A 24,410-nucleotide genomic window follows, 5' to 3' on the forward strand; every position below is an offset into this window, starting at 1 on the left:
TTAGTAGCATCTGCTCAAATTTTGCAAATTTCAAAAAATCTCTCCTTTCTCATCATCAACGTATCCTATCTAAAATCCAATTGCTCCATTGTCTTCTCCGCATAAAATCGCTATAAGAATATGCTACTTTCAAAGCGAAATTCAAAGAGAAATCAAAAGAGAAATAAAACCCAACAGAGAAAAGAGAGCGCGCGAAGATTCCAAGGTATAGCCCCTGTCGCCTGTCAGTTTCAATTTTACGTATAGCAAAGTCATATTGGACTGTATTGCGGAGCAGACTAAGCAATGGAATGAGATGGAACTTTGATTTACAGTTTAATAAGGTATCCTTTTTGCTGAAGTTACTCCACTCCTGTATGTATTGAGTACCTGATGCACAAATAATCTAATATCTGAATCGATGGGAGATGTCAGAAAGCGAGACTCAAGCTTAAGACGCATCGAATGAGCTGCCGATAAGTGTTCAATCAGAAATCATCTGTTTGAAATCAGTTGTATTGCTCTTCATCACGAATGTTCGCTTGCGAATCCCCTCTCCTTGTCCTAACAGTAATAAGGATCATATACTACAACATCAGGAACTCGAAATTAGACCAAGGCTTACCTAAATTGTGAACAGATCAGAATCACTCAAGCTACATATGTTTAGTCTTGATCAATGAAAGAGCATACTATTCTGTAGGCATACGTTTGACAGGCATTCGTTTGCCTTCCAACAACATACTTCCTGTTCTTCTCGAGCCCTGAGCACTTTCTGATCGCTTACTTGCACTGAGACCCTTGACGCTTCGTAGGCAAAGCTTTACTCATCACCAGCAATTGATTTTTGACATCAAAACTAACAACGACAGATGTTTCAACAGCAAAACTAGAATACCATATGTATTTGGAACTTTTTACTGATTCAAAGCTGTACTGTCCGATCTTGGGTTTTAATGACAGTTCCGTTTTGGATCTTGTGCGAGAAGTTTGAAGTGCAATCAACAGCTACATTTACGTGCCAGAACCATCCATGCACTCAGAAACACTAAATCTGTATTGGCTATTCTGGACTCTCTAAAGTATGCGTATTTCCAAACTGGACATCTCATAGAGGAGACGGTACTTTGTGCGATAAACAGATAATCATGTTTAAAACTGTTCTAATTTTATTCAACAAAAAAAAAAAAAAAAAAATAAAAAAATAAAAGCAATGGATAGTTGAAACTGTGTCAAATCAAATCGAGGCGTGTGTATGAGTAAAGCAAGTGAGAGTGTGTTGTTGTAAGCAATAAAAAGTATGTATAAATTTATGAGAAAGAGGGGAAATCGTAATCGATGCCAGCTTCTTTGATCTCTTTGCGCAATCTTTGTTCAGTTTTCTTAAGAGCCTTGCACTTTTGTTCGAGTTCCTCGGGTGTCTTCTTCTTGTTGTGGATTTGACGGTTGCGAAGCTCAGTGTTGAAAGGCTTGTACACCTTGTCGGCGCCAGCGAATAGATTTTCATGAACCTTTTCAGCAGGAATCACTTTACATTGAAGCATGTGTTCAAATAAGAGGTAGTTGTTCATGGTCTCTGCAACAATTTCAGCAACATCAGCAGATTCAAATTCAATGAAACCGTAATGCTTTGATCTTCCAGTCTTTTTGTTACGTGAGAGACGAAGTCTGGAAATATCACCAAATTGGCTGAAATAACCTTTCATTTCCTTTTCATAGAAACCGTGGGGAATACGACCGAGATATACAACACCCTTCTCCTCAACCTTGGGAGTCTATTCAATTTATACATGTCAATTCATGTTCCTCAGATCAAAACATCCACACACACACACACACATCAACATACCTTGGCAGCCTTTGATTTCTTGTCAAATGTCTTTTTGGTCTCAGTCATGCTTTCTTTCATCTTCTTTCCATCCAAGGTTACAATGTTCTCGTTGCTATCGATAGCATCCACTTCCTCGTCTGAAGAATCTTCGTCCTCGTCACTGCTGGCCATATCACCCAAAATCTCCTTTCTAAGAGCTTCCTCTTGTTCTTCGGTAAGATCTTCCTCCTCGACCTCCTTCTCATCGTCAACCTTTTCTACAGATTGTTCGTCTTCGCTAACATCACTCTCTTCTTGTTCAACTGGCTTCTCTTCCTTGACAGCGACCTTCTTTGTCTTGTTTCCGATTGCTTTCTTCTTGTTAGAGGATTCTTCTTTGAATGACACACGCTTTCTCTTTGAGCTTTCGGTTTCTTTTTTGGCAGGGGTTGCCTTTTCACTCTTCTTAACAGGAGCCTTCTTGGCAGGTGCCTTGGTATCCTTCTTTGTTTTGGCAGCAGCAGCAGGCATTGTATATATTGTGGGTTGTAAAAAGAATGCAATCTTGAGATTTAGGGAAAAGCTTTTTTCTTTCAAAAAATTAGGGTAAAGATGGTCACTGTAGAGTCACAAGTAACGCAACATCGTTTGATCTGTCAATGTCAGTGATACTGGGAGAAGAATGCCGCTTCAAACCAGGTGAGAAAAGCTTAATATACCTATTATGGTGGGGTATCTTCTAATAGATGGTGTAGGCTTATGATGAGAGCAAAGACTCGTACAGAAAATGAGGTAATATCTCAGATATCGTTGCCTGGACAACTGGATTTGAATAGCAAAGTGTATGATACAAGATGGCCCCTTTTGAAAGGTAAATCTACCACCAAGTTTAGCACATGGGCCAAGCTACTAGGTGTAACTGCCTCAACAATACCGAAGATCTAGATTGCACTTGTCAATATGGCTAATGTGTGTTGTACCGGGTTCAGAAATTGTTTTGAACACGAGTTGCCATATAGCTGATCTTGAATCAAATAACAGATCGAGAATGCCATGATTAAATGCTCGAGATAGTGAAATAATTTAATGATATTTTGACTTGAAGAATCTACTTTCTTATAAATATGCTATTATATATGTATGTGATAAAGGAAAAAAAAAAACTAATGTATCAAAAGGAAGGAGGGAAGAACATGCTTATCCTGTAAAGATCTTGAGGAACAAGTAAAGACATGCACCAACAAATCTCACCGCAGATAGACCAGCAACAGACCACAGAATAAAACCCAAATAAGCAGTTGCTCTGTCATTGTAATTGCCAAACCAGCTAAAGACATCTTGTCCGTTGGTGATAATGGTAACGAGCACCATGTTGGTAAAGATCCACACAGTAACCAGCTTGGTTCTAAATGAACGATAGTAATCTTCTTGTTTAGTTTTGGCATCACGTTTTGTCACTTCGGGTATCACCACCGCTTTCAAATCAAGACAGGCTTCATCGTATTGCTCATTCAAATCCTTTTGCTCGGTAGGCACAGCCACTTCGACTTCATGCTCACCATCTTTGGTCTTTTTTCCTTTTACGACACCTAAATCAGTTGAGACGCCGTTATCACCTTTGGTACCCCAAGAGACATCGTGTGTGTTACAGAATGCATAAATATTGAGCACGTTGATATAGCTAGGCGACATGAAGATGTATTGCAAAAGACTGGTAAACATGTGCCATGGATCCAAAAACAAGAAACTTGCGACAAAGTACATGAGATAGGTGGAACACACGGAGATGATGACATTTCGGAACGTGCTTTGCTTGATGAGCGCAAGAACCTGCTCATTAAGACCTTTACCGGCTTCGGCTGCAGCCACTTGAACAGCGCCTTGTACACCTCGCACTGTGATCCAGATGGTACAGAACATGACATATCCCATCAGTAACGCAAAAAAGACAATGATCATCGTGTAAGCCCACTTGAAACCTTGAGGACGATTACCCATCGCAATGATAAATTGCAGGATCAGCAGCAAGACGTAGATATAATTGAGTACCGTATGCACGATGGTGCCAGCATTCTCGCTGTAGGGAGGATTGGGGACACGAGTAATGGAGGTGGTCATGATGTAGAATACCAAATAAAAGTTACCGATCGCAAACCAAGAGAACACGAGATTGTACAGTTGATACAAGTCGTTGAACATAAAGACAAGCTTACGGAAAATGTTGTGATCTGAGCTCCAGACCTTGCGCCAATGCACCATCGAGTATAAACCGGCAAAGAAGGAACCATTCAGCCAACGACGACGCTGAGAGATGAATTCTGGTACAGTGTCAGGCACATCTGTTTCGCCAGAGGCATTAGAACAATAATGAAGCACCCACGCAGCATTCTTCTTGGCCACGAGTTCATAACACAAGATACGATCCTCAGCGAGATACATGTTGGCGGTAAAGATATCGGCATCACTACCATGCATCTTTTCACCCAAAAAGTACTTTTCAAGTGGGCCCTCGCCATGCATGTCATTTTGCAGAGCTGTATATCGATAGGCTGAGAAGGCACCAGGCAACACAGAAATATGACCAAATACGGACTCCAAAGGTTTATCAAGGATATTGGACATTTTGTACTCAAAGTTCTGAGAGGCCACCAAGGGATTCAACAGTTGCACACCAGCCGTACCCAGCATGGCTTTAATTTCACCACAAGCACCAGCGACATTACGGTTAATATCAAACGATTTCCATAGGTTATAAATAGATCTTCCTCCAGGTTTTGTGCCCACATCCAGCAAGACACAGACATTTGGCCTCAATAAAGGGCCGAATGCTTGAAAGAACCAACGATGCGAATTAATCTTCTTTTGGTTCTTTTCCTTGAGACAGAACAGGACTTGTACTGGCACCACGCCCTTTTCTGTTCCTCTGAAATTCATTTCGGAATCTACAGATATCTGCGTTGTATGCTGTTATATAATGTTTTAGTACCACGTTACAAACCAATTAAACTTTATATATCATATACATACCTCGTAAATATGAGCAGTTACTGGCTTGCCCTCCACAATGTTCTTGGCTAAACCGTCTTGATAGACACCCATTGCTGCAAGCACAGATAACGTGCGTGGGTGGATCTTTGTACGCCCATCAGACACAATACACACAACTACCTTTTTCCATCCTTCAGGACCCCATGTCTTGGATCTGTTACGAGAACAAAGATGAGAAATGTTCTTCATGACACCGTTCATGGTTCTACAGAATAGCACTTCATCCTCCTATATGGACATCTCTGCGATTAAGTTGACATGTTACATACGCCTCCTCTAGTGTACTCACGTTATACATAGTGAGGACAATGAACAATTCAGTCTCTCTGTGCATCAAGTTTTGTCGAAGTGTATAGCCGTCCTTTTGAAAGTCTGCTGGATCACATGTAGCAGCGATGTATCTATAAAAACACGCAGTAATTTGATCAGATCAAACATGTCGATGATGAAATCTTGAAACCCACCTCATGTGTGTAAATTCATTTTGATCTTTTCGTTTCACTCGTTGCAGATACTTGTTGGGCACAGGGTTATCCAAAATCAAATTACCACCCGTCAATTTGACCTTTCGAACTTGAGAGAGGTCATGTTAGTAACTTGCACGTTGTTTTCTATAGCCCCCCAATACAATACTTGTTTTGTATCTTCGCTGCTGTCTTCTGGGAGCGATGCCAAAATCGCCAGGTCCGCCACCAATCATGTTAGAAGGAGGCGAGCCAAATCTTGCTCCTCCTCCTCCACCACCTCCAGGACTTGCACCACCGATGGAAGAAGACATGGCACTGCCATTTGGTGTGCCTAATAAAGGTTGCTGCATAGTGTTACTGCCTGGAATGGATGACTCGTAATAGCCCAATGTGTTATCACTGGCTGAATTATATCCTGGAGTCACTGTAGAAGCATTACTACTGTAGGATGTCTGCTGCATCGAATACTCTTCGCCTGTATTGAATCGAGGTCTTGTTGGCATCCTCGCTGAAGGCAATGGACTTGCATTTCCGTTATTCTGTGGATTGTTGTATTGATACATGTGAATGAATACTATACGAAAAGCAAGAAAGGAGAAAAGAAAAGAAGAGACAGAGAGACAGAGCAAAAAAAAAAGCGTTTGATTTAAATAGAAGCTTAATTTTGCATCAATTAAATGCTTGTCGTACCAACTACCACAGCGCAAGCTCATAAAATACACGCTGTGTTGCCCTCACATTAAGGTTATTTTTACCAAAACTAAAAAAGACAATTGTTTCCAGTGTAACTTGCAAGTTACTCGAGATTTATTAATTCAACTGAACACACCTTGCTTAATTATTATGTCCATTTTGGATATTTTAATTACATTTATACATGAACACAATGTAGAAAAGGCTTAGTATCATGCACTCAGTTTTCAAAGAAAGCAAGTAAAATGCGATACTAAGCGGGTGTGATTTGAGCGGCTAGAATATCCATGAATGTCTCCTGAGAGTAAGGAGCAACATGGCATTTTGTGTTTTTTTTCGAACGAAATCATTTTTTAAGGCGTCTTGAAATTTGCTGTATTGAGTTGTAGCATCATGGCACCATGGCAAATTGCAGGTAAATTACGCACTAGTTTTTTGATTAATTAACATCGCAAATTGGCAACATCTCAACAATACAAAGCACATATTAGCATCAGTCTCTTTCATTAACGTTGCTATAATTGTTTCATATCAATTTGTGTCTTTATAACAATTTCAATGAGGATTTACAAATCAACTAAACTAAAGTAAACGATGTCTGCAGGGTACTTGAAATTTAGCGACAACACTTACATTGAACTGCTAAGCAGACCAATGTATCGTTGATCTACTGAATGCTGCTTTGCAAATTTTATTAATCCGAAGAGGGTATTCTATTATTACTTTATAAACATGTATTCACACATGATTTACATTCAACAGTAACATCTAACTCAATCTGATCTGTTGCCCCTGAACAACATCAGCCGTTGCCATGGTGATTTGAACCCAGCTGTCAAACAAATCATCTTATTGTTCTTGTAGACATGGTAATATGTACTATACTTTTTAGATCTATGAGTAAAAGGAATCCAGCATTGTATCATACATGTTAGCCTATCGTAATGAATGATGATGTGTGGAGGATTTAGCTTGAAATCATGTTACACAATGCATGGACCGAGAATAGCTGGAAAGATGAAATTTATCCCAGGATTTCGCTTTTTCTTCTCCACAATATACAAACTTTAAAAAATGGCAACCATCCCAGTACTGCAGCAACAAGAAAACTATGTACGTGGTGTCTCTTTTGATACAATGACAGACCAAGATCAGCCTGATTATTCTTTCACGCTTCGAGGCAAAACACAAGGGTATCAACGTACTCGACGAAGCAGAACCTTCCTCGTTGCTACCGACCTTGAAAATTACAGCGACTATGCGCTTGATTGGGCTATTGAGGTAGACTACTGTATATACATCAGCCAACTGGGATTAATATGGTATCTATTGATAGAATGTGATTGATGATGGCGATGAAGTTATCGTCCTCCGTGTTCTCACGGTAGACATGAGTGGTGAGATGGATAACACGTCTTTTGTAGTGTTGTAGATATTGATACGTTTGATATGGCAGAGAACAGACCCAACCTGAAATCCATGTTGAGACACGAGGAATTAGCATCTAAAGAGAGAGCCACTATCGTGATGAACAGAATCATGGCCGCTGGAAGTCAAGAATTAAAGGTAACTATGCCAAAAATAAGCAAACGAGGAGTAGAGATCTTATGCGTCGACTATGGATGGCTCTAGATCAGTGCAGTGATTGAGTTCGTCATTGGAAAAGTTCAAGAAACCATTCAACAAATGGTAAGCAATCATAAGGATCATTTGCCAGCTTTTCAACTCAACATACTATCAGATTTCTGTCTATCAACCCTCGATGCTGATTGTAGGTACGCGAGGCATGTCTGAATTAAAGGGGATGTTTATGAACAGTGTATCCAAATACTGTTTGCAACATTCGCCTGTACCAGTCGTTGTGGTTCGACCTGAGAACAAGGTCAAGAAACAACAACAAAAAAAGGCCGAAAAAGCGGCCAAGAAAGCCAACCGTCTTAGCGGCATGTTTCGTATCAACAGCCATTCGAGTATATCCAGTTTGAATTCAAAGGGTTCTGATTCTTCAGATAGTAGTTCAGATGAGGACGACGTAGGCAATGTGGAGAAGAAGGTGCAGCGGTTATCTGTGTTTGACAAGATTGGACGTCGATCGAGATCATCATCTCCAGCAAGACCACCTGCTAAAAAGCAATAATGAATATATATCATCGTTTCTCATGTTGGTGGCTGATTTGCGATAGAATGTGTGTTTATAAATGTAATGGATTACATGACATGTTGTGAATAAAAGGCATTTATATCGCTTCTATGGTCAAGTGGGTTGCTGAGATGCTGTCATTTATCAGGCCTTGTAACTATCGTTGCTAGATGAATGAAGAGAGTCCAAATGATGGCTATATATTGATACATCAAAGTGACGTGACAAGCCTGTTGAAGTACCGCGATTCTAGCACAGGTTTTCACAAATGTTTTTTTTTGCAAATTTTCCATCTTTCTTTCAAACCATCCTTCTAACCCACTCAACACACAACAGAAAAGAAACGGAGCATCTCTCTTTTTTCTGTGTATTATATAATGTCAGTAGACGGTGAAGGAACGAATGAACCTAATGCAACATCCCAAGAAACACCGCCTCAACAGCAACAGCAGGCTCAATTAGTGCATCAAGATTTAAACTTTTCTATTAATGACATTCTTAGCAATAATCACGATGTCAATGACTCTTCCTTTCAATCGATTGTACAGACGCTAAGCAACAACAATAACGATGAACACATCGCACCATCGTACGCCCATTTACCAGCCGAATTGCAGGATTTATTCAACACTAATGAAACAGACGATCTGCTATCCGTGCAAGGCACAAATTCGGACGCGTCTCTTCTGCAGGGAAACATGTCAACTATCTGGGACAGGCCCGGTGCTTCATCATCATTTCTTCAATCCTCTCCACAGCAATCAATGACACCATCTCCTCCTGTGCCTGTGAGAGCAAACAGCACTGCTTCAACCATCATGCCAACAAATGCAACCATAGCAACAGCAGCAGTAGCAGTGTCTACCCCCTCCTCCACTAGTACTACTACAACAACAGCGCCATCTACAGCGAATTATACGCCAGTCATTCAACCATCGCCTAATACCTCATCGAATACGACTACTACTTCGCAACCAATACTACCACAACCTGTATCTCGTCAATCCTCGCAGCCTACATCACAGCCACAACAGCAGCGTAACTATTTTACATTTGGAGAGCGTGGCCTTGTTTGACTAATGATCTTTTGTAGCATCATCTACTACCTTACTAGATAACATAACAGCACAGTTACCACCGGATCGAAAAGAAAAGTTCATCCAGTTGTTTAGAGAATTACAAACAAGCGCAGTGTCTGCCAACCAGTTCCTGTCAAAAGCCAAATTACTATTAGGGCAGCAGCAATACCAGCAGTTGGAGGATTTGAAAAATAAGCCTGCTTCTCAGAAACCAGCAGCATCGCCTTCACCTGCCAACAGTGCAAATCAAGAGGACGAGCATAGGAAGAGGGCATTATCTAGTCAGCAGTTGAGGCAGGAGGATGCTCAGAGATCCATGTCCGGCATCGTGTAAGTAACGTGCCTCGTGAGTGGTGAATAAAGTGGAGATATTGACATATACGCAACTATAGCACACCTCAGCTGAAACGAGCGAAAACTGAGCATATACCAACTAACGCTTTACCACCGCAATTCCACCCTCCTCAAACATTACAGCAGCAACAGCAATTGCAACAGCTACAAATGCAGTTGCAACAACAACATCAGATGCAATTGTTACAGCAACAACAGTTACAATTACAGCAACAACAACAACAACAGCAGCAGCAGCAGCAGCAAGCTTCTCCATTACAGCCACAGATACAACCACAGCAATCACATCAGCCAGTAACACCATCACCTGCCACGGCACAAACACCTACCGTCAACATCACTGCTGCTGCTCCTGCTACTACCAGCCAAGCTACATCTACACCTGTATTCAAAACGCCTGCTGTGCCTGGTACACCTGGATTGCAGATACCTTCTAAAGCTAATACACCACAATCCACGAGGTAATGTTTGATTTAGTGTGTTGAAGGAAAGTGTGCAATTAATTAGCGCTGTTTATTAGTAAACCTACAGCGCCCAATGGAACAGCAGCCACAGCGAGCGCCATGACAACGGCAGCAACGACTACAAGCAGTAGTGGAGGAGGTGGCGGTGGAGGCGATAGAATTGATTATGACACGTTGACCGATGTGATGGGTTATGCTGGCGTGGATCTTAAAGAGGAAGCAGAGCATTTTATGAAGGATGGTGATGGATCAGGAGGTATATTACCAGATGGTGTAGATAGATCAAAAGTGCAAGATTTCATGAACACCGAACTATTGACGAAACAAATATTAAAATATGGTAAGTTTTTTTTTTTTTTTTATGTGCGAGACAAGAGGATTGAGGTCTGATCATTCATATGTTAGCCAAATGTGTAAATATCAAGAAAATCGACAGTGATTTTGTATCCTATATGGCATTAGCTACACAAGATAGAATTCGCACAATGCTGGAATCCATGGTATCAGCATCAAAGCACCGTACATTTGACCCGTTTCAGAAGCCACCATTAACCCAAGATGGACATCCGCTCTTCAAGATACAAGTCAAGCAAAATGTCAAGTTACAACTGGAAGCCATTGAGCATGTGTCAAGGCAAACTGAATTGGATCTCGACCCTATAGATGAAGAAGACGAGGAGGAGGGACAACACGATCCTACTATTACGAAAAAGGGCTGGTACTCGATAAAGTCAAAGAAACCACTGTTGATCAAGGATAAAGCGGATAGAAAAGTGACAGTGCAGGATGCGATATTTGTCATGGAACGAGATGTGCAAGGTGGAAGAGGTACAAATCAACGTACACTACTAAAAGCTTATAACCAATGGTTATCTTGACCTTCCTTGTACAAATATACAGTTTATTCACTTCAATTTCGAAAAATAAATAAATTTAAATTTAAAAGGAGAGAAAGGAGAAATTTAGTAAAGACGTCAAGTATGAAAAGATGTTGTAGTTTATGCTGCTGCTGTGAGCTTGTTGGCGTATACTCTTCTTGTACGGTGAGGGCATCTTCATCGCATCTTTTCTCAACCAACGGCTGTGCAATCTCCAAAGTGAATTAGATATTTTCATACAAATGTCGATGTATTCTTTGCAATGCTATCTAAACGGAAAATGCTTCTACCATTTTCTGCTGGAGGCCCTGTTAGGCTTGAACATAGTCCTCTCCTAGGCAATCCTGCAGAAAACTAGAAGCTGAGCTGTCTGTCTACGACAACCGTCCCTGGACTTGGTCTCGTCCCGACCCTGTTTGTTATAAATGTCAATGGTAGAGCTCATAGTCAAGGAGAGGCCAAGACGATGCTCGCATGCCGTCTTCGAAACAGTGCTGTCAGTTTTAATAGCATCGTTGCTGACAGCCTTTTGTTTTGCAGCTGTTGACTCTGGGATCAGTTGATGCGGCACTAAAAGTTTGATTGGTGATTTTAAGTATTGCAATAGTGAAATTTACTGTAGAAACAATAAAGCAGACATGTCAGTACTATATTTGTGAGAGAGTATAAGATTTCAAGGATTGATTCCGTGTATATTATCTATATGGTATGTCTAATGTTTGTTTATTTCACGAAATAAAGACCAAATCTACGTAATTGATCACAAAATACAATAACAGAAGCATCTTTTGTATATTATCTCACGTCCAAATAGACAGAAAGATACAGTGTATACATGGGGTGTAGCCCTTTGATTGCATTTTGGGATGAATTTTTTTTTTCATTTATAATTTCAAAGTTTAATAATCATAAGAGATGTATGTAGGTTAATCCAATTGCTAAAACATAAACCGAGAATATGCTTCTGCAAGAATAGACATAACCACGTATATCTATCCTACCTTTCCCGAAGGGCACAATCCACAGTTTTGTCTATAAGGAAAGACCACAGGATAGAGGCAGGTGTTAATATGTAAAGAATCAATACACTTGCTAACTTCCACTGGCTTTTTATAACCGTTTGAAAAATATTTTTTAAACAAGCCACTGTCAGACTGCTTCTAACCGTTTGTTGGATGTTAAACAGTCTATACATCGATCAAGGTCCCGATTAGCAGCAAGTAGTAATGGGATGATCACCCTAGAGATCTGCGAATCAAAACCGATGGATTTTTCAAGGCACAAACCAAGCACATGAGAGAGCTGACGAAGCTGATGGTAGGCAAATGTAGTTTAATGTTTCGAGTTGGCTCACATATGCACAGCAAAGCAAAGTGCACCTTTATTTAATGTAGCCGAATATATGATGTTCAAGATATTATATGCATTACCTCTTAAGATGAAGCCGTTCATGTATGTCGATGGATTTCTAGTCATAGTAGGCCGCCTTTTTTTTTTTTTTTTTTTTTTTTTTTTTTTTGCAAAAGTACCTGTTCGATTTATCTACTCTAAAGTAGCAATACTAGATGAACTGATTTTGATACTTGTTAAATGGTGTTCCGGCGTCATGCAGATACTGACAGGAGAATCACATTAGAGAAATCTGTGAAATTCAGGGAAGCTATCTGGCTATGCCATGCGCTATTTGAGGATGAATCAAGGGCATGTATTGCTATCAAATGATGTGTCAGTGAATGGTGTGTCTTGAGTAGCAAATATACGCACTATTATACCAAAATTTCATTTTCTGACACTCGGATATCATCTGGAAATTCTTTAAAGAGCATCTGCAATTACTGATTGAACTCTTCTAAGGTGCTCTACGTCTGTAGCAATGGAAAAAAAAAAGAATTATACGGGCATACAGCATACTTACACGACCTCTTATTACCTAAAAGTATGCAAAGCACAGTAAAATCTGGGTGCATTCGAGTAGTGATTTCTCGCGTTATAATTTGTTTTAAACCGCCAGAATAGCACTAAACAACTGCTTTTAGCTAGCAGTTGCTTACAGACACATTTGCTCCACTTTTTTGGGACCAAAAAAAACATGACCAAAAATCGACCAAAAAGCATGAGGGATACCTCATGATTTCCATCAAAAATCAAACAATCGCGTTTTTGACACCAAAAATGAAGACTTTTACTATGGTATGTATTGAATCAAAATGTTTCTCTCGATCCAAAACAACTTCTAAAACCACTTTCATGAGGTTTTCATATGCAAAATTTCGATATTTTGGCCAAAAACCTCATTTCATTTTTTCCAAAATTGCTCAATAAATTTGTTCAAAACACTTGGTATAAATAGCATCATTGGATGCGCCTTGAAACGTACTGCAGAAATGCATTAAAAAGCATTTTTTTGTAGGGGAGTCGAGCTCCAAGTTTTATTTAAAGTCCTTAAAATGTCATGCTGAGGGAAAGAAAAGACTGTTGGTGGACCCAATGTCTGCAAAGAAGGGGAATAAGATATTTTTTGAATTAAGTTGGGAAAGAAATCTACTACTAATAAGGTGCGACACCTAGAGCCAATACAGTCTTGCGGAAATCGTCAAAATATAGATAATGGATAAGAGCACAAAACACCAAACGAGGACATCAGTACTACGCCAAAAAAATCAAACAACTTGCGTTCACCAGGATTTGAACCGGGATCCTCCCGTTGGCATACGGGAGTTTTACCACTTCGCCCTACCACCAGGGGCGCATTAAAAAGCATCGTTGAGCATCGCGATTTTTATAGTCGAATCTTGCAGAATATTTTTTTTTTGTAGGGCAATTGTATTGCTTTATTTAAAGTCCTTTTACGTACGCCTATTAGATGGGAGAGGAAAAAAGACTGGATATATATTGGGGGGACTAATTATGGAGACTGATCTAAATCTTGCAGAATAGGTCGAATCAAATCCAAAATGTTTGAAAATAAACAAATCAGGACAAACCGTTGAGCGGAGAATCAACCGATATTGGCTGCTCGCTGGCAAACCAATACTCCCCTTATCAATACAAATACTACACTGCTGTTATATTTGACACATAATAAGGACATTTTTGCAAGTCAACGTTGTCGATTAAGCGTATATTGTAATCTAACTTTCGACAGGCGTCTACATTGGTGGATGGATTGAAATAGCTGGCAGTTCTGTTAATGTGCGATCGCCAGAGCGCTGGGCAGAGACATTGCTTGGATTAACATATTCGACATGTATACATTTTCTAACTTGACATTTGTTAGATGAAACGTATAGATGCAATGGACAAAGATTTGGGATTATTTGTCAAACGCATCTTTTTCAAATATGTCGAATTACATTCAAAAGATAGAGCACAGTTATCTGCAACTGGGAGGAAGATCCTAGCTTCTTTCTTGGAATGCTTCAAGGGCCTGAAAATGATAACTGCCAGCAATTTGAGCCTCTCACGAAGTCATGTCAAATCATAGTTGTATCGCCCCCCCCCATCCGCTGACTGGAACACAAACCTATTGCGTGCCTTGTTTTTATAGACTGGTTGGATCACAGCGAAAGATAGTGATAGCAATCATATATCGAAGCATTTGCAATTCGTCTGTAAATTTCGTATACGCAGAAGGAGCATTTCCAAAGAGAGGGAAAATACAAGTTCCTATCTACGCAACCAGCGGAAGAGGAAGGCAAAGTTATTTACGCAGCGGCCTAGAAGCATTTTTCATATAAGGAATGAGACGCATACCACTTGATTTCAGTCAACAAAGAATGCCCTTGTGCCCACAAAATAACCCATCGAATGCTGTAAGGGATGAGTAGTTTCCAGCATTGCAGAAACCATAGAGGGTACCTCTCGTTCAAACGACTTTTTTTTTTTTTTTTTTTTTTTTGGCCTTTATTCACTCTCTGTAGTGCCTGTAAAACGTGGTGTAAATTTCATCGACAATGTGTATTGCTCAGGCTGCCTTTAAAGCCATTTAGAAGAAAAACTGGCAAAAATCTTCCAAATCCACCACCGAAAGCTTGCCATGCTGTTCGTCAGCAAGGAAGCAGAACATGCACTGAAGCAATTTCTTGTCAAAGAAAATTATAAGCAGATTATTAGTTTAACTCACACAATCAACATGAACATTAGAATACACAAAATCTTTTTTTCATATGGATTTCAGAATGATCGTCGCAATATATACAGAGATAGTCCAAAAACATACTTTACAATTTACCAAGGCATATTCAGTCGCTTATTACCATCTAGTATTGAGCTTTTCCGATCAATCATACACTTAATAAGAGCACAATTCAAATGGGTGATCCCTGGCCCCCCGCAGCCTGTTTTAGGCAAAGTGCCACTAATTCGTTTCTTCCAAATTGTGCTTGATTGCATATCATGGTATTTTGAGAGAAGCTTTTACGAATCGAGTTTTGAAAGCAACCAGAGGGCAGAGCCCAAGTGGGAGCAACTTTTAAAATGTAGTGGAAGGATAACATGATGGTAAATAATAATAGCGACGTTCTCCATAATTCATCAACACATGACAGTTTGCTCTGATTCATTTCAAATTATAAATCCAAAGAGATGATAAACATTCTCTTCAAAGTCATACCAAAAGCATGGCTCAACATGATTTCAATTTCCAAATTCTATCAGATTTATCATAAAATCATGCTCATGATATAAAGCGTAGTTTTGTTTGCGGTGTAAACGTTTTGACTCCACAAGACATGTCCCAATGTCCCAGAACTTTAAATCAAAGAGGTTAATAGAGTTGCATCGATTCAATTGAATACAGGTTGATATCAAGCTTTTCTATCTCTTGCAATATTCATCATCCTACAAAAGCTTTATATATAGATTAACATGTGAAAGCTAGTAATTTGAAGCTTCATGGTGATACAATAATAATATTCTATAGACATGCTCCAATTCTATATTTCATGGCCAATGCTCTCGTTCTACAAATATATATATAAATGGCCGTTTGTAATTAATTTTTTCTTCATTACGTTCTATCATTATGTTTACAGAACTATCCTATTTATCATACGACCTGACCGTATGTCTACTCAGCTTTTTGGTCTACATTTTCTTTAGAGAAGTGCGTCCCAGAGGCTCACATCGTATACCTAAAGAAGGCCCAGTTATCTTTGTAGTAGCTCCTCATGCAAATCAATTTGTGGACCCTTTACTGGTAATGAAAGAGTGTGGAAGAAGAACATCCATGCTGATTGCAGAGAAATCAATGCATCAAAGAGGTGTTGGCACATTTGCACGCATGCTGAATGCTAGTAAGTCATTTCCTATATGGATGGTCCGTTAGATGGCTTTTTTTATTCATACATTGATAGTTCCTGTCATTCGCCCTCAAGATCTAGCAACCAGAGGAAAAGGCACAGTCTCTGTTTCTGACTCAAAAGAAGAAGGAGGAGGAGGGCAGCAAACATACATTTTGGGCACAAAAACCGAATTTACAAAGCAATTATTTCCAAAAGATACGCTTGTGCTAGTAGGACCTCATACAGAAGGATGTAAAGCTGAAGTCGTGCAAGTCATTTCAGATACAGAACTCGTTATAAAGCACCCGTTTAAAAGCACTATTTCTCTGGAGAATGAACAATTCAAGTACAAGTGTATTCCTCATGTGGAGCAATCGTCTGTCTTCAAAGCAGTGCACGAAGAATTGAATCGAGGTGGTTGTATCACTATTTTTCCTGAGGGCGGTAGTCATGACCGAGTGGAAATGTTGCCTTTGAAAGGTAAGAGTAGCATTCAAGACTACAAGAGATTATAGGACTGATCTGGCCACGATAACAGCTGGTGTCACCTTGATGGCTTTGGGTGCCATGGCACAATATCCTGGCCTGGATGTCAAGATTGTGCCTGTTGGTTTGAATTACTTCCATGCGCATAGATTTAGATCGAGAGCAGTCATTGAGTTTGGTGAACCTTTGACTATCTCTGAACGCTACGTAGAGATGTTCAAAAACGGCGGTGAGGAGAAACGATTAGCATGTGGCACCTTGCTGGGTAAAATTTACGATTCATTGAAATCTGTCACATTGAATGCTGAAAGCTACGAGACATTGATGGTGGGTATAGATATCGAACAATGGATTGGGTAGAGCTGATACATATTTCATAGTTGATCCAAGCAGCAAGAAGACTCTACAAGCCTGCTAATCGCAAACTACACATTTCTCAAGTGGTTGATTTAAACAGACGCTTCCTCATAGGGTACAACATGTTTAAAGATGAACCCAAGGTTAAAGAATTGGAGCAGCGTGTGCTTGCTTACAACCAGTTGCTCAAGTACCATGGCATTCGTGATCATCAGGTTCAAAAGACAAAGTTGGGAGGGAAGCATACAGTGTACCTTATTTTCAAAAGGTTTATTATCATGTCATTGTTAGCACTATTGGACTTTCCGGGGTAAGAAGTGGATCTGAAGCGCTGCTGCAGTACTTGATGATGAATGCTTACATGCTTTCAATATTAGAGCTATTCTCAATCTACCTGTCATTGTTATTGCAAGAATTATTAGTCAAAAGAAAGCAGATGGTGAGTCTTTTATCATGTAAATGAAAAAACCTCAACAAGCTGACACACCTTGATAGCTGCCTTAAAAGGCTCTTCAGTCAAAATTGCTGGTCGTGATGTTCTCGCTACATGGAAATTACTTGTTGGCCTTGTTCTTGTCCCTTCATTGTACTCTTTCTATAGTTTTGTTGTATTCTTGGTGTTATTTAAAACGACACACTACGATATCGGGACTCTGGTTCGTATTGCCATCGCTACATGGTTCAGTATTGCTGCCGTTACACTGGCATCTCTTCAGTTTGGTGAAATTGGGTTAGATATTGCAAAGTAAGGAGGATTCTTGAGCATATCACGAGAAATACATATGCTAAATAGTTTGACCCAGGTCTTTGAAGCCAATGATTGTGTCTGTATTAGACCCTTCAGGTGCAGAAACTTTGCGACAAAACAGAGAGATTTTATCTGTCAATATCACAAACTTGATCAATGAATATGGACCTAAAGCATTCCCTGATTTTGATGGTAAGTTTTCTATTGGGCACGCTATCAAAGAAGGCTTTGATTCTAATCAAACTGTTTCTCTCGCTACCACACTACAGCTGACTACATTAGCAAGATGAAAGTCGCACCCACGCCTGTTGCAAGCCGTAGCTCCAGTTCCAGTAGCTTCAACCTTACCAATGTCAAGATACCAACCATATTCCATCAAAACAAGGTGCTGGACACTTTGCATGATCATCATTTGTTCAATTGGAGCTACAACAAAGCCAACTCGGACGAGAATCCTGGATTCCTGGGGATTGGTCATTACTTTACAAGAAGCGGTGCTACAACACCCACATTACTAGGCGGCAGTAGTCGATCAAGCAGTTTTAGTGCTGCTACCAACATTGATGAAGATCCTCTTGCAATTCCTTCCATCCGAATTGAAGATGTGTATCACATTACAAAAGATTAAATAGAACAATACATTATATTGCATTGATACATGACAAATAAATCAACATGTCGTCCGTAAATATTACACTGTAGAAGGAACCGCAATGGTATGCACTCCTCAACATTTCTTGTATGTATAGGACAAATCAGCTTGTACATCTCTTGAGAGTATAGAATGAAGCAGCTCGAATTGAAAAAAAAAGGTCGGCATATCTGTTGATATGATATGTGCAGTGCTGGCGTTTTCTCACAGAATGGAACATCTGCAGCTAAAATTTAAATGTAGGTGGCACGTATACTATATATTTTCTCGGCATGTCATACTATACATGTTTCATCAAGTGAGAGTAGCACTTGCCTTGGCTCGAGAAAGGAATAACAACAAACACCCCGTGAACAATCTGGACAATAGTGATAGCAAAAGAAAGGAGGGGTGATATCAAGTGAAGGGACACACACACACACTAAGCAACACAAAATCTAACCTGTTGTGGGAGGTCAAGCGAGAGAAAATTGAACCGGGGCCAAATTTCGTTGTCTTTGGTTGTTTCTAAATTTCTCGTTTGCTCCTTGTGTTATTGTTGCACGATGATCATCTTTCTTGTGTATTCTCCTGTTGTAACATCCTCGTGATTCCACCATGGTGCTATTTTCGCGTGAAATCTTATATATGGATTCAAGAAGGAATGGACATGAAAATTTAGGGCAATCCATCGAGGTAGGATGGCCAAAAGGGGGGCACACACACACACACACAGAGAGAGAGAGATTGACATGCCGGATTTCTTCAAGAGCATCACTCAAAGAAATCTCGATCAGATTCCATTCCAAAAAAGGCTATACGATATAGGGGGGCATCAAAGATTAGAGTCTTGACCAATTCAAACATCAAATCTCGCCACACAGTGTCAAAATAGTATCACGCATTTACCACGCAGTTTTTCCCGGGAAAATTTTGATAGCTGATCATCAAGGAGAAAAAAAAAAAAAAAAAAAAAAAAAAAAAAGACACACACATCAGCAAGCTCATTTGTTCTAGTAGCAGCACCAGTAAGTTTATATTTGCAATTATCGTTTGATATTCAATTCTTCCAATTAAAGTTAAATTCCTTTTTTTTTATTTGATCATGCATTGAAAAATAAGGAAACAGAGAGAGAGAGTGTGTGTGTTTGTATATATTTGTGTGTGTGTGTGTGTGTGTGTGTGTAATTTTGATGATTTCTTGGTGCTGAAATAATAAGAATAGGATGAAGAGTGGTTTTGTAAATGCTTTAGGAAAAAAAAAAAAAAAAAGAGAGCGAGAGAGAGAAAGCGCGCGCGTGAGTGAGAGAATGATACAATAATAAATAAATAGAGAGCAAGGCAAGCTTAGTCCCAGCAGATGGTGAATTCCTGATGGCCAACAATTACTTTGGACGGGATGACGGATGATTCCAATGGTTTGAATGGTCTCGCTCCATCGTCTTGGGACAATCTTTGTAATAGGATGGTGGCACTAATCGTGTCTATGATATCTTGAGCGACATGTGTGGGTGCTACAGGAGACATCATAGGTGAGGAAGACCAAACAAGAGATGGCGATGAAGAGATGGATGAAGCTGAGCTGCCAGAGTCCATCATGCTGGGCGATGAAGTATCAATAGAAGGAAGCTTTTGTTGTTGCTGTTGTTGTTGTTCTGTAATGTTGCAAATAGGAGGTAATAAGGGGCCACTACTAGTAGAATGATTGCCACATTGATCTGACCAATCCTCGGGTGGATAAGTTTGAATCACACGGAAAGTCGGAAAGGATGCTGCTACTGAAGTGGATTCAAACGAGGATAATGAAGATTCATCAGACAGTGTCAATAAATCATCATCCTCTTCCTCCAAGCCCTCCAGCTCCTCTTCCTCATAACCAATACCCTTCTCTGCTGACATGGCTTGTTGGCTATTCAAAAGACGCGTAACAGACATACTGGAAGCAATTTGGCTATTGATCTTCTTCTTTTGTTGTTGTTGCTGCTGCTGCTGCTGTTGTTGTTGTTGTTGTTGTTGTTGTTGTTGTTTGAATGGGATGGTATTTTTAGCTTTCAAGGGCTTTGATATGGTATTACGAAGACTGTTTCTTTTGGTAGTTTGTTGTTTTGTGTAAGGCTTTTGACGCATTGTTGTATTACGTTGTTGCTTTTGATGATAGCCGGTCTTTTTAAAGACATGTGATTTGCTTTTTGGATCCAACAAGAGACAGCCATAATCTTCATGATCGGGACGAAGTGCTTCCAGGGCAAAGCGTTGGCCAAAGATGGGGACTAGTTCTTTACGGATGCTCCATGCGGTACGTTTACAGAGCAAATGGGCATAGTCATAAGGAATCCTATATTGAATACCGAGTTTTTTTTAGTCTACCCGAAAGAAAGAAAATGTGAATTTCGTGTGGTCTTACCATGTGCCTTGTATACGCAAAAAACCTCCTCTAATCTTCTTTGTGCCCAATTCAGGATTTGAATCCACCATCTTTACAATATCAGACTTTGAGTTGCCCAATGCCTTCCAGATGCCAGTAAAGTGAACATAGCCTGTAAAGTACGATTTAGTCATGCTGCAACAGTCAGTGTCAAACCAATTGACGGTATACCTGTTTCTCGATCCCACATGATGGGCGTTCCATTGATAATGTATTCATACACTGTCATGCCATGTCAGTCATTTGCAAAATCTACACGAGATATGCATATTGCTTGCTTACCAGGAATGTAGCCCCGAGGATCCAGCGAAGTTGAATAATGGTCTCTCTTGATGTAAATGTTGCGCTCATTCTCGGATTGAAATGGACGATACATTAAGCAATCATTATCACCGAGATTCTTTTTGTTTTCAATCATTGTCGTGAGTATGTGCGTATGTGGTGCTGAGAAACAGTTGAGAGAAAAAAAAAGAGATGAGATGGTAGCAAACAAACAGAAAGAAAGCGAAAGAAAATCGAAAATTAAAAAAAAAACTTTATATATAGACTCTACATTTCACAATAATTTAAGGGGGCCTTCTTGAGTGGGGAAGATTAAGGGGCAAAAAAAAACAAGGCCTTTTATATATAGGTAGGATAGAGAAACAAAGAGCAAAAAGATCTGCTTCGGGAAAAAGACGATTTTTTATGACAAGAGAGAGAGAGAGAAGCGCTATAGATATCCCTTCATGTTTGTTTACATACAGCGTGAATTTAGACAAAGGAGAGAGTGGTAGAAAGCTAAGAGAGAGAAAGAGAGTGCGCGAGCTAAATGTTGTTAGTATAAGCTTTCTAATATAACCCTTTTTGATTCGAAAAAAAAAAAGTGCTTTCAAAGTATACACACAAGCTAAACCCAAAAGCTTAATTCTTCTTCTCGGGATACACACACATTTTCATGTTTTTTTTTTTTAATAAATGCAATATCAAATCCTTTAATCTGTCTATTTTAAGACTTCTTTTTACGTCTGTACGGTCTAAACCTTCCTCTGCCATTACCTCGCTTTGTTGTTGTTGATTTCCTTGTTGCACGAGCCTTTCGTGGTTTAGGTGTGGGTTGCTGCAATTGTTGAAAATACGGGTTAAATGCTTCGTTTTGATTGTTTTTGATACTGGTGAATCCTTCCAGGGGAGAAAGATAGCCATCCTCCTCCTCTCCCTCGATGAGTACCGGTGTCGATGCTTCGGCTAATGATGGTGGTGGAGTGGATGTTTGTTTGCTTATCACCGTATTTGCAGGATTAATTAAATCAATAATATCGCAATCCGAATCCGAATCTGTATCTGATACCATATTATTACAGCTGGCTGCATGTTCTTGTATGTCTCTTCCTTGTTTAAATAGCTTTTGGCACATGGGACATGGCATACAGTGAGGAGATGATGCTTGAGGAGATGGTGGTATATCGTGCTGCTCTTCTTGATCGTCAATGGTGATGACAGATTTCGGCTCTTGATCCATATCCTCTTCGTTTTGGTAATTGTCGAGATAGGCATCTAAGTCTGTAATTTCTAGAGCTGGTTCGGATGCTTCGGTGTGCTCAGCTTTGACTTCAAGCCATTCATCTACATCGTCAATGTCTAAAAGGACCTCGCCTGCATCTTCTCGTTTGACAATTGTGATGTTGCTGCTGGTATCATTGTGCATGGAGGAGGTAGATGCAGTTGCAGACGTGAATGTAGGTGGTGGTAGTGGTATATGACGCTTGCTTTTTTGTTTGGAGGCCTCTTTTTGTTTGGGTTTGGGCTTTGGCTTTGGCTTTGATGGTGCTTTCTTGACTGGAGGTTGCTGGGATCGCATCGATACTGTTTGGAACCATTGACTGTCATCATCATCCGTAAAGTTCTCTATTCGTTCTTCCTCTTCTTCAGGTTCAACCTTGATCAGTCTTTTCTTTTTGGCGATCATTGTAGCAGTAGCAAGTGAAGGCGTGGATGGCCTGAACTGCTTTTGACTTAGTAATGCATATTGCTCGAGTAATCTCTTTTGTTCATTGATATGCTCTCGTTGACTCATCTCCATGGCTAGCTGTAAATCTTCGTCCTCACTTGAAGGTCGCTTCTGTGGTGGTAGTCGTTTAAATAGTTCATCTAGTGTCAGGTTGCCTCTTTTATTTCGATTATTAGATGGAACCATGAAAGATGCTTGTGTATGCTAAAGGGAAAAAGATTTTCTGGCTGCGTAATATTCCTGTTCATGTTGTTGGATTGTATTTGATCTGCCGCTCTCTCGCCCTCCTTTAACTTGTCGTCAAAGCAGAAAGTAAAAGAGTAATCATCTTCTTTTCTCTTTCTAATAAAACTACACGATGGGTTGGGTGCTGCTATTTATTCTGAGTAGAATATATCAGACACCTCTGCTGCTATCAGCTTACAAAGCGTTCAAGTATATCATCCGTGTCTCCACCTCGACATCTGAACTGTATCGATTATGCAATTCCACTATCGCAACGAGTCGACAGCTGGAATACGAGGGCACCGACGAAAAGGAGCATCTAGTGACAGACACAGCATCCATCGCAGTACCAAAAGACATTGTATATCGCATAGATAAATCTATATTCTATTCAAAGCAGCTTGTTCAAGAGAAGCTGCAATTGATCGAGAACGATTGCCAGCTCAACAACGTACTGGAAGCCATTGTTACAAAGAAACAATTTCCTCGACACTCGATGGATACACCTGCCGCTCATGTGCTCGCAAAGAGCTTGGACCGCATTCATCAATCCAACGTGCTACTCAACACAGTCGAGGGGCTTGTGAAAACTAAATACGACGCAACAAATGATCTACACGAAGAAAAGTTACTAAAGGTACCACCATGAAAATCGCAACATGCGATAAATACACAATGACTCATGTGATCAACCACCTTTTAGTTGTGGAGTGAAATGATGCCTGATACGGAACTCGAGTCAAGAATCACGAAACAGTGGGTCGAGATTGGATTTCAAGGGAACGATCCAGCCACCGATTTCCGTGGTATGGGTATCCAAGGCTTGAACGATTTGCTGTACTTTATACAAACACATGCCGATCATGCACTCTGCTGTTTACAACACGCTTCTCATCCCGTCTATTGGTACCCCTATGCCATTGTAGGCATTAATATCACAAAGTTTGCCTATCAAACATTAGAATCAAAAAAGTTACAACTATACTTGTTTCAATACGGTACAGACGTGGCTACCTTCCAGGAGTTTTACTGCTATTTGTTTTACAAGTTTAATCAGCTTTGGATTACGCATCAACCTCAGTTAACGGTCATGGAGTTTGAGGTCAAATTCCAAGAGTTCAAGATGCAGATTGAAAAGGAACTGGTGCAGGAAAAGATCATGCCCTTGTCAAAGCTGTTGGAGCAGTTAGAGCAAGAGAAATTGATTGCTGCAGAGCAAAAGAGTGCTGGAAAGAAGGTGGATTAGAATCATAACCGTACATTAAATATTTAGTCGTTAGACAACTTTCAAATCCTAATAAAGGAACTCAAGCATTTTACTAGTGCTGAATATAGCTTTACCAGATATAAAACT

At 40.0% G+C, this 24,410-nt stretch overlaps 7 protein-coding genes across 7 annotated transcripts; 3 read left to right on the top strand and 4 right to left on the bottom strand.

Moving 5' to 3' along the window:
• Window positions 1-1,289: 1,289 nt before the first annotated feature.
• ATC70_013095 (uncharacterized protein) lies at window positions 1,290-2,320 on the bottom strand (the record flags this gene model as incomplete). The annotated part of the gene is made up of 2 exons (XM_064832261.1): window positions 1,290-1,754; window positions 1,829-2,320. 2 exons carry the CDS (start codon window positions 2,318-2,320, stop codon window positions 1,290-1,292), a joined length of 957 nt encoding a protein of 318 aa, XP_064687816.1.
• Window positions 2,321-2,986: 666 nt separating this feature from the next.
• ATC70_013096 (uncharacterized protein) lies at window positions 2,987-5,867 on the bottom strand (the record flags this gene model as incomplete). Its single annotated transcript, XM_064832262.1, has 5 exons — window positions 2,987-4,753; window positions 4,817-5,065; window positions 5,127-5,238; window positions 5,302-5,410; window positions 5,471-5,867. 5 exons carry the CDS (start codon window positions 5,865-5,867, stop codon window positions 2,987-2,989), a joined length of 2,634 nt encoding a protein of 877 aa, XP_064687817.1.
• A 1,204-nt stretch (window positions 5,868-7,071) lies between these two features.
• On the top strand, window positions 7,072-8,134 carry ATC70_013097 (uncharacterized protein; the record flags this gene model as incomplete). The annotated part of the gene is made up of 5 exons (XM_064832263.1): window positions 7,072-7,278; window positions 7,334-7,394; window positions 7,454-7,563; window positions 7,630-7,686; window positions 7,739-8,134. The coding sequence occupies 5 exons, from the start codon at window positions 7,072-7,074 to the stop codon at window positions 8,132-8,134; spliced, it is 831 nt and encodes a 276-aa protein (XP_064687818.1).
• A 7,801-nt stretch (window positions 8,135-15,935) lies between these two features.
• On the top strand, window positions 15,936-18,413 carry ATC70_013098 (uncharacterized protein; the record flags this gene model as incomplete). Its single annotated transcript, XM_064832264.1, has 8 exons — window positions 15,936-16,206; window positions 16,267-16,674; window positions 16,733-17,007; window positions 17,061-17,347; window positions 17,415-17,476; window positions 17,533-17,782; window positions 17,841-17,977; window positions 18,055-18,413. The coding sequence occupies 8 exons, from the start codon at window positions 15,936-15,938 to the stop codon at window positions 18,411-18,413; spliced, it is 2,049 nt and encodes a 682-aa protein (XP_064687819.1).
• Window positions 18,414-19,763: 1,350 nt separating this feature from the next.
• Window positions 19,764-21,259, bottom strand: ATC70_013099 (uncharacterized protein; the record flags this gene model as incomplete). Its single annotated transcript, XM_064832265.1, has 4 exons — window positions 19,764-20,751; window positions 20,821-20,953; window positions 21,013-21,063; window positions 21,124-21,259. The coding sequence occupies 4 exons, from the start codon at window positions 21,257-21,259 to the stop codon at window positions 19,764-19,766; spliced, it is 1,308 nt and encodes a 435-aa protein (XP_064687820.1).
• Window positions 21,260-21,829: 570 nt separating this feature from the next.
• ATC70_013100 (NADH dehydrogenase [ubiquinone] 1 alpha subcomplex subunit) lies at window positions 21,830-23,017 on the bottom strand (the record flags this gene model as incomplete). The annotated part of the gene is made up of 1 exon (XM_064832266.1): window positions 21,830-23,017. One exon carries the CDS (start codon window positions 23,015-23,017, stop codon window positions 21,830-21,832), a length of 1,188 nt encoding a protein of 395 aa, XP_064687821.1.
• A 172-nt stretch (window positions 23,018-23,189) lies between these two features.
• ATC70_013101 (Cleavage stimulation factor 50 kDa subunit) lies at window positions 23,190-24,302 on the top strand (the record flags this gene model as incomplete). The annotated part of the gene is made up of 2 exons (XM_064832267.1): window positions 23,190-23,693; window positions 23,760-24,302. 2 exons carry the CDS (start codon window positions 23,190-23,192, stop codon window positions 24,300-24,302), a joined length of 1,047 nt encoding a protein of 348 aa, XP_064687822.1.
• Between the last annotated feature and the right edge of the window lie 108 nt (window positions 24,303-24,410).

Source organism: Mucor velutinosus, assembly GCF_035048745.1.
Source record: "Mucor velutinosus strain NIH1002 chromosome Unknown tig00001572, whole genome shotgun sequence".
NCBI lineage: Eukaryota > Fungi > Mucoromycota > Mucoromycetes > Mucorales > Mucoraceae > Mucor > Mucor velutinosus.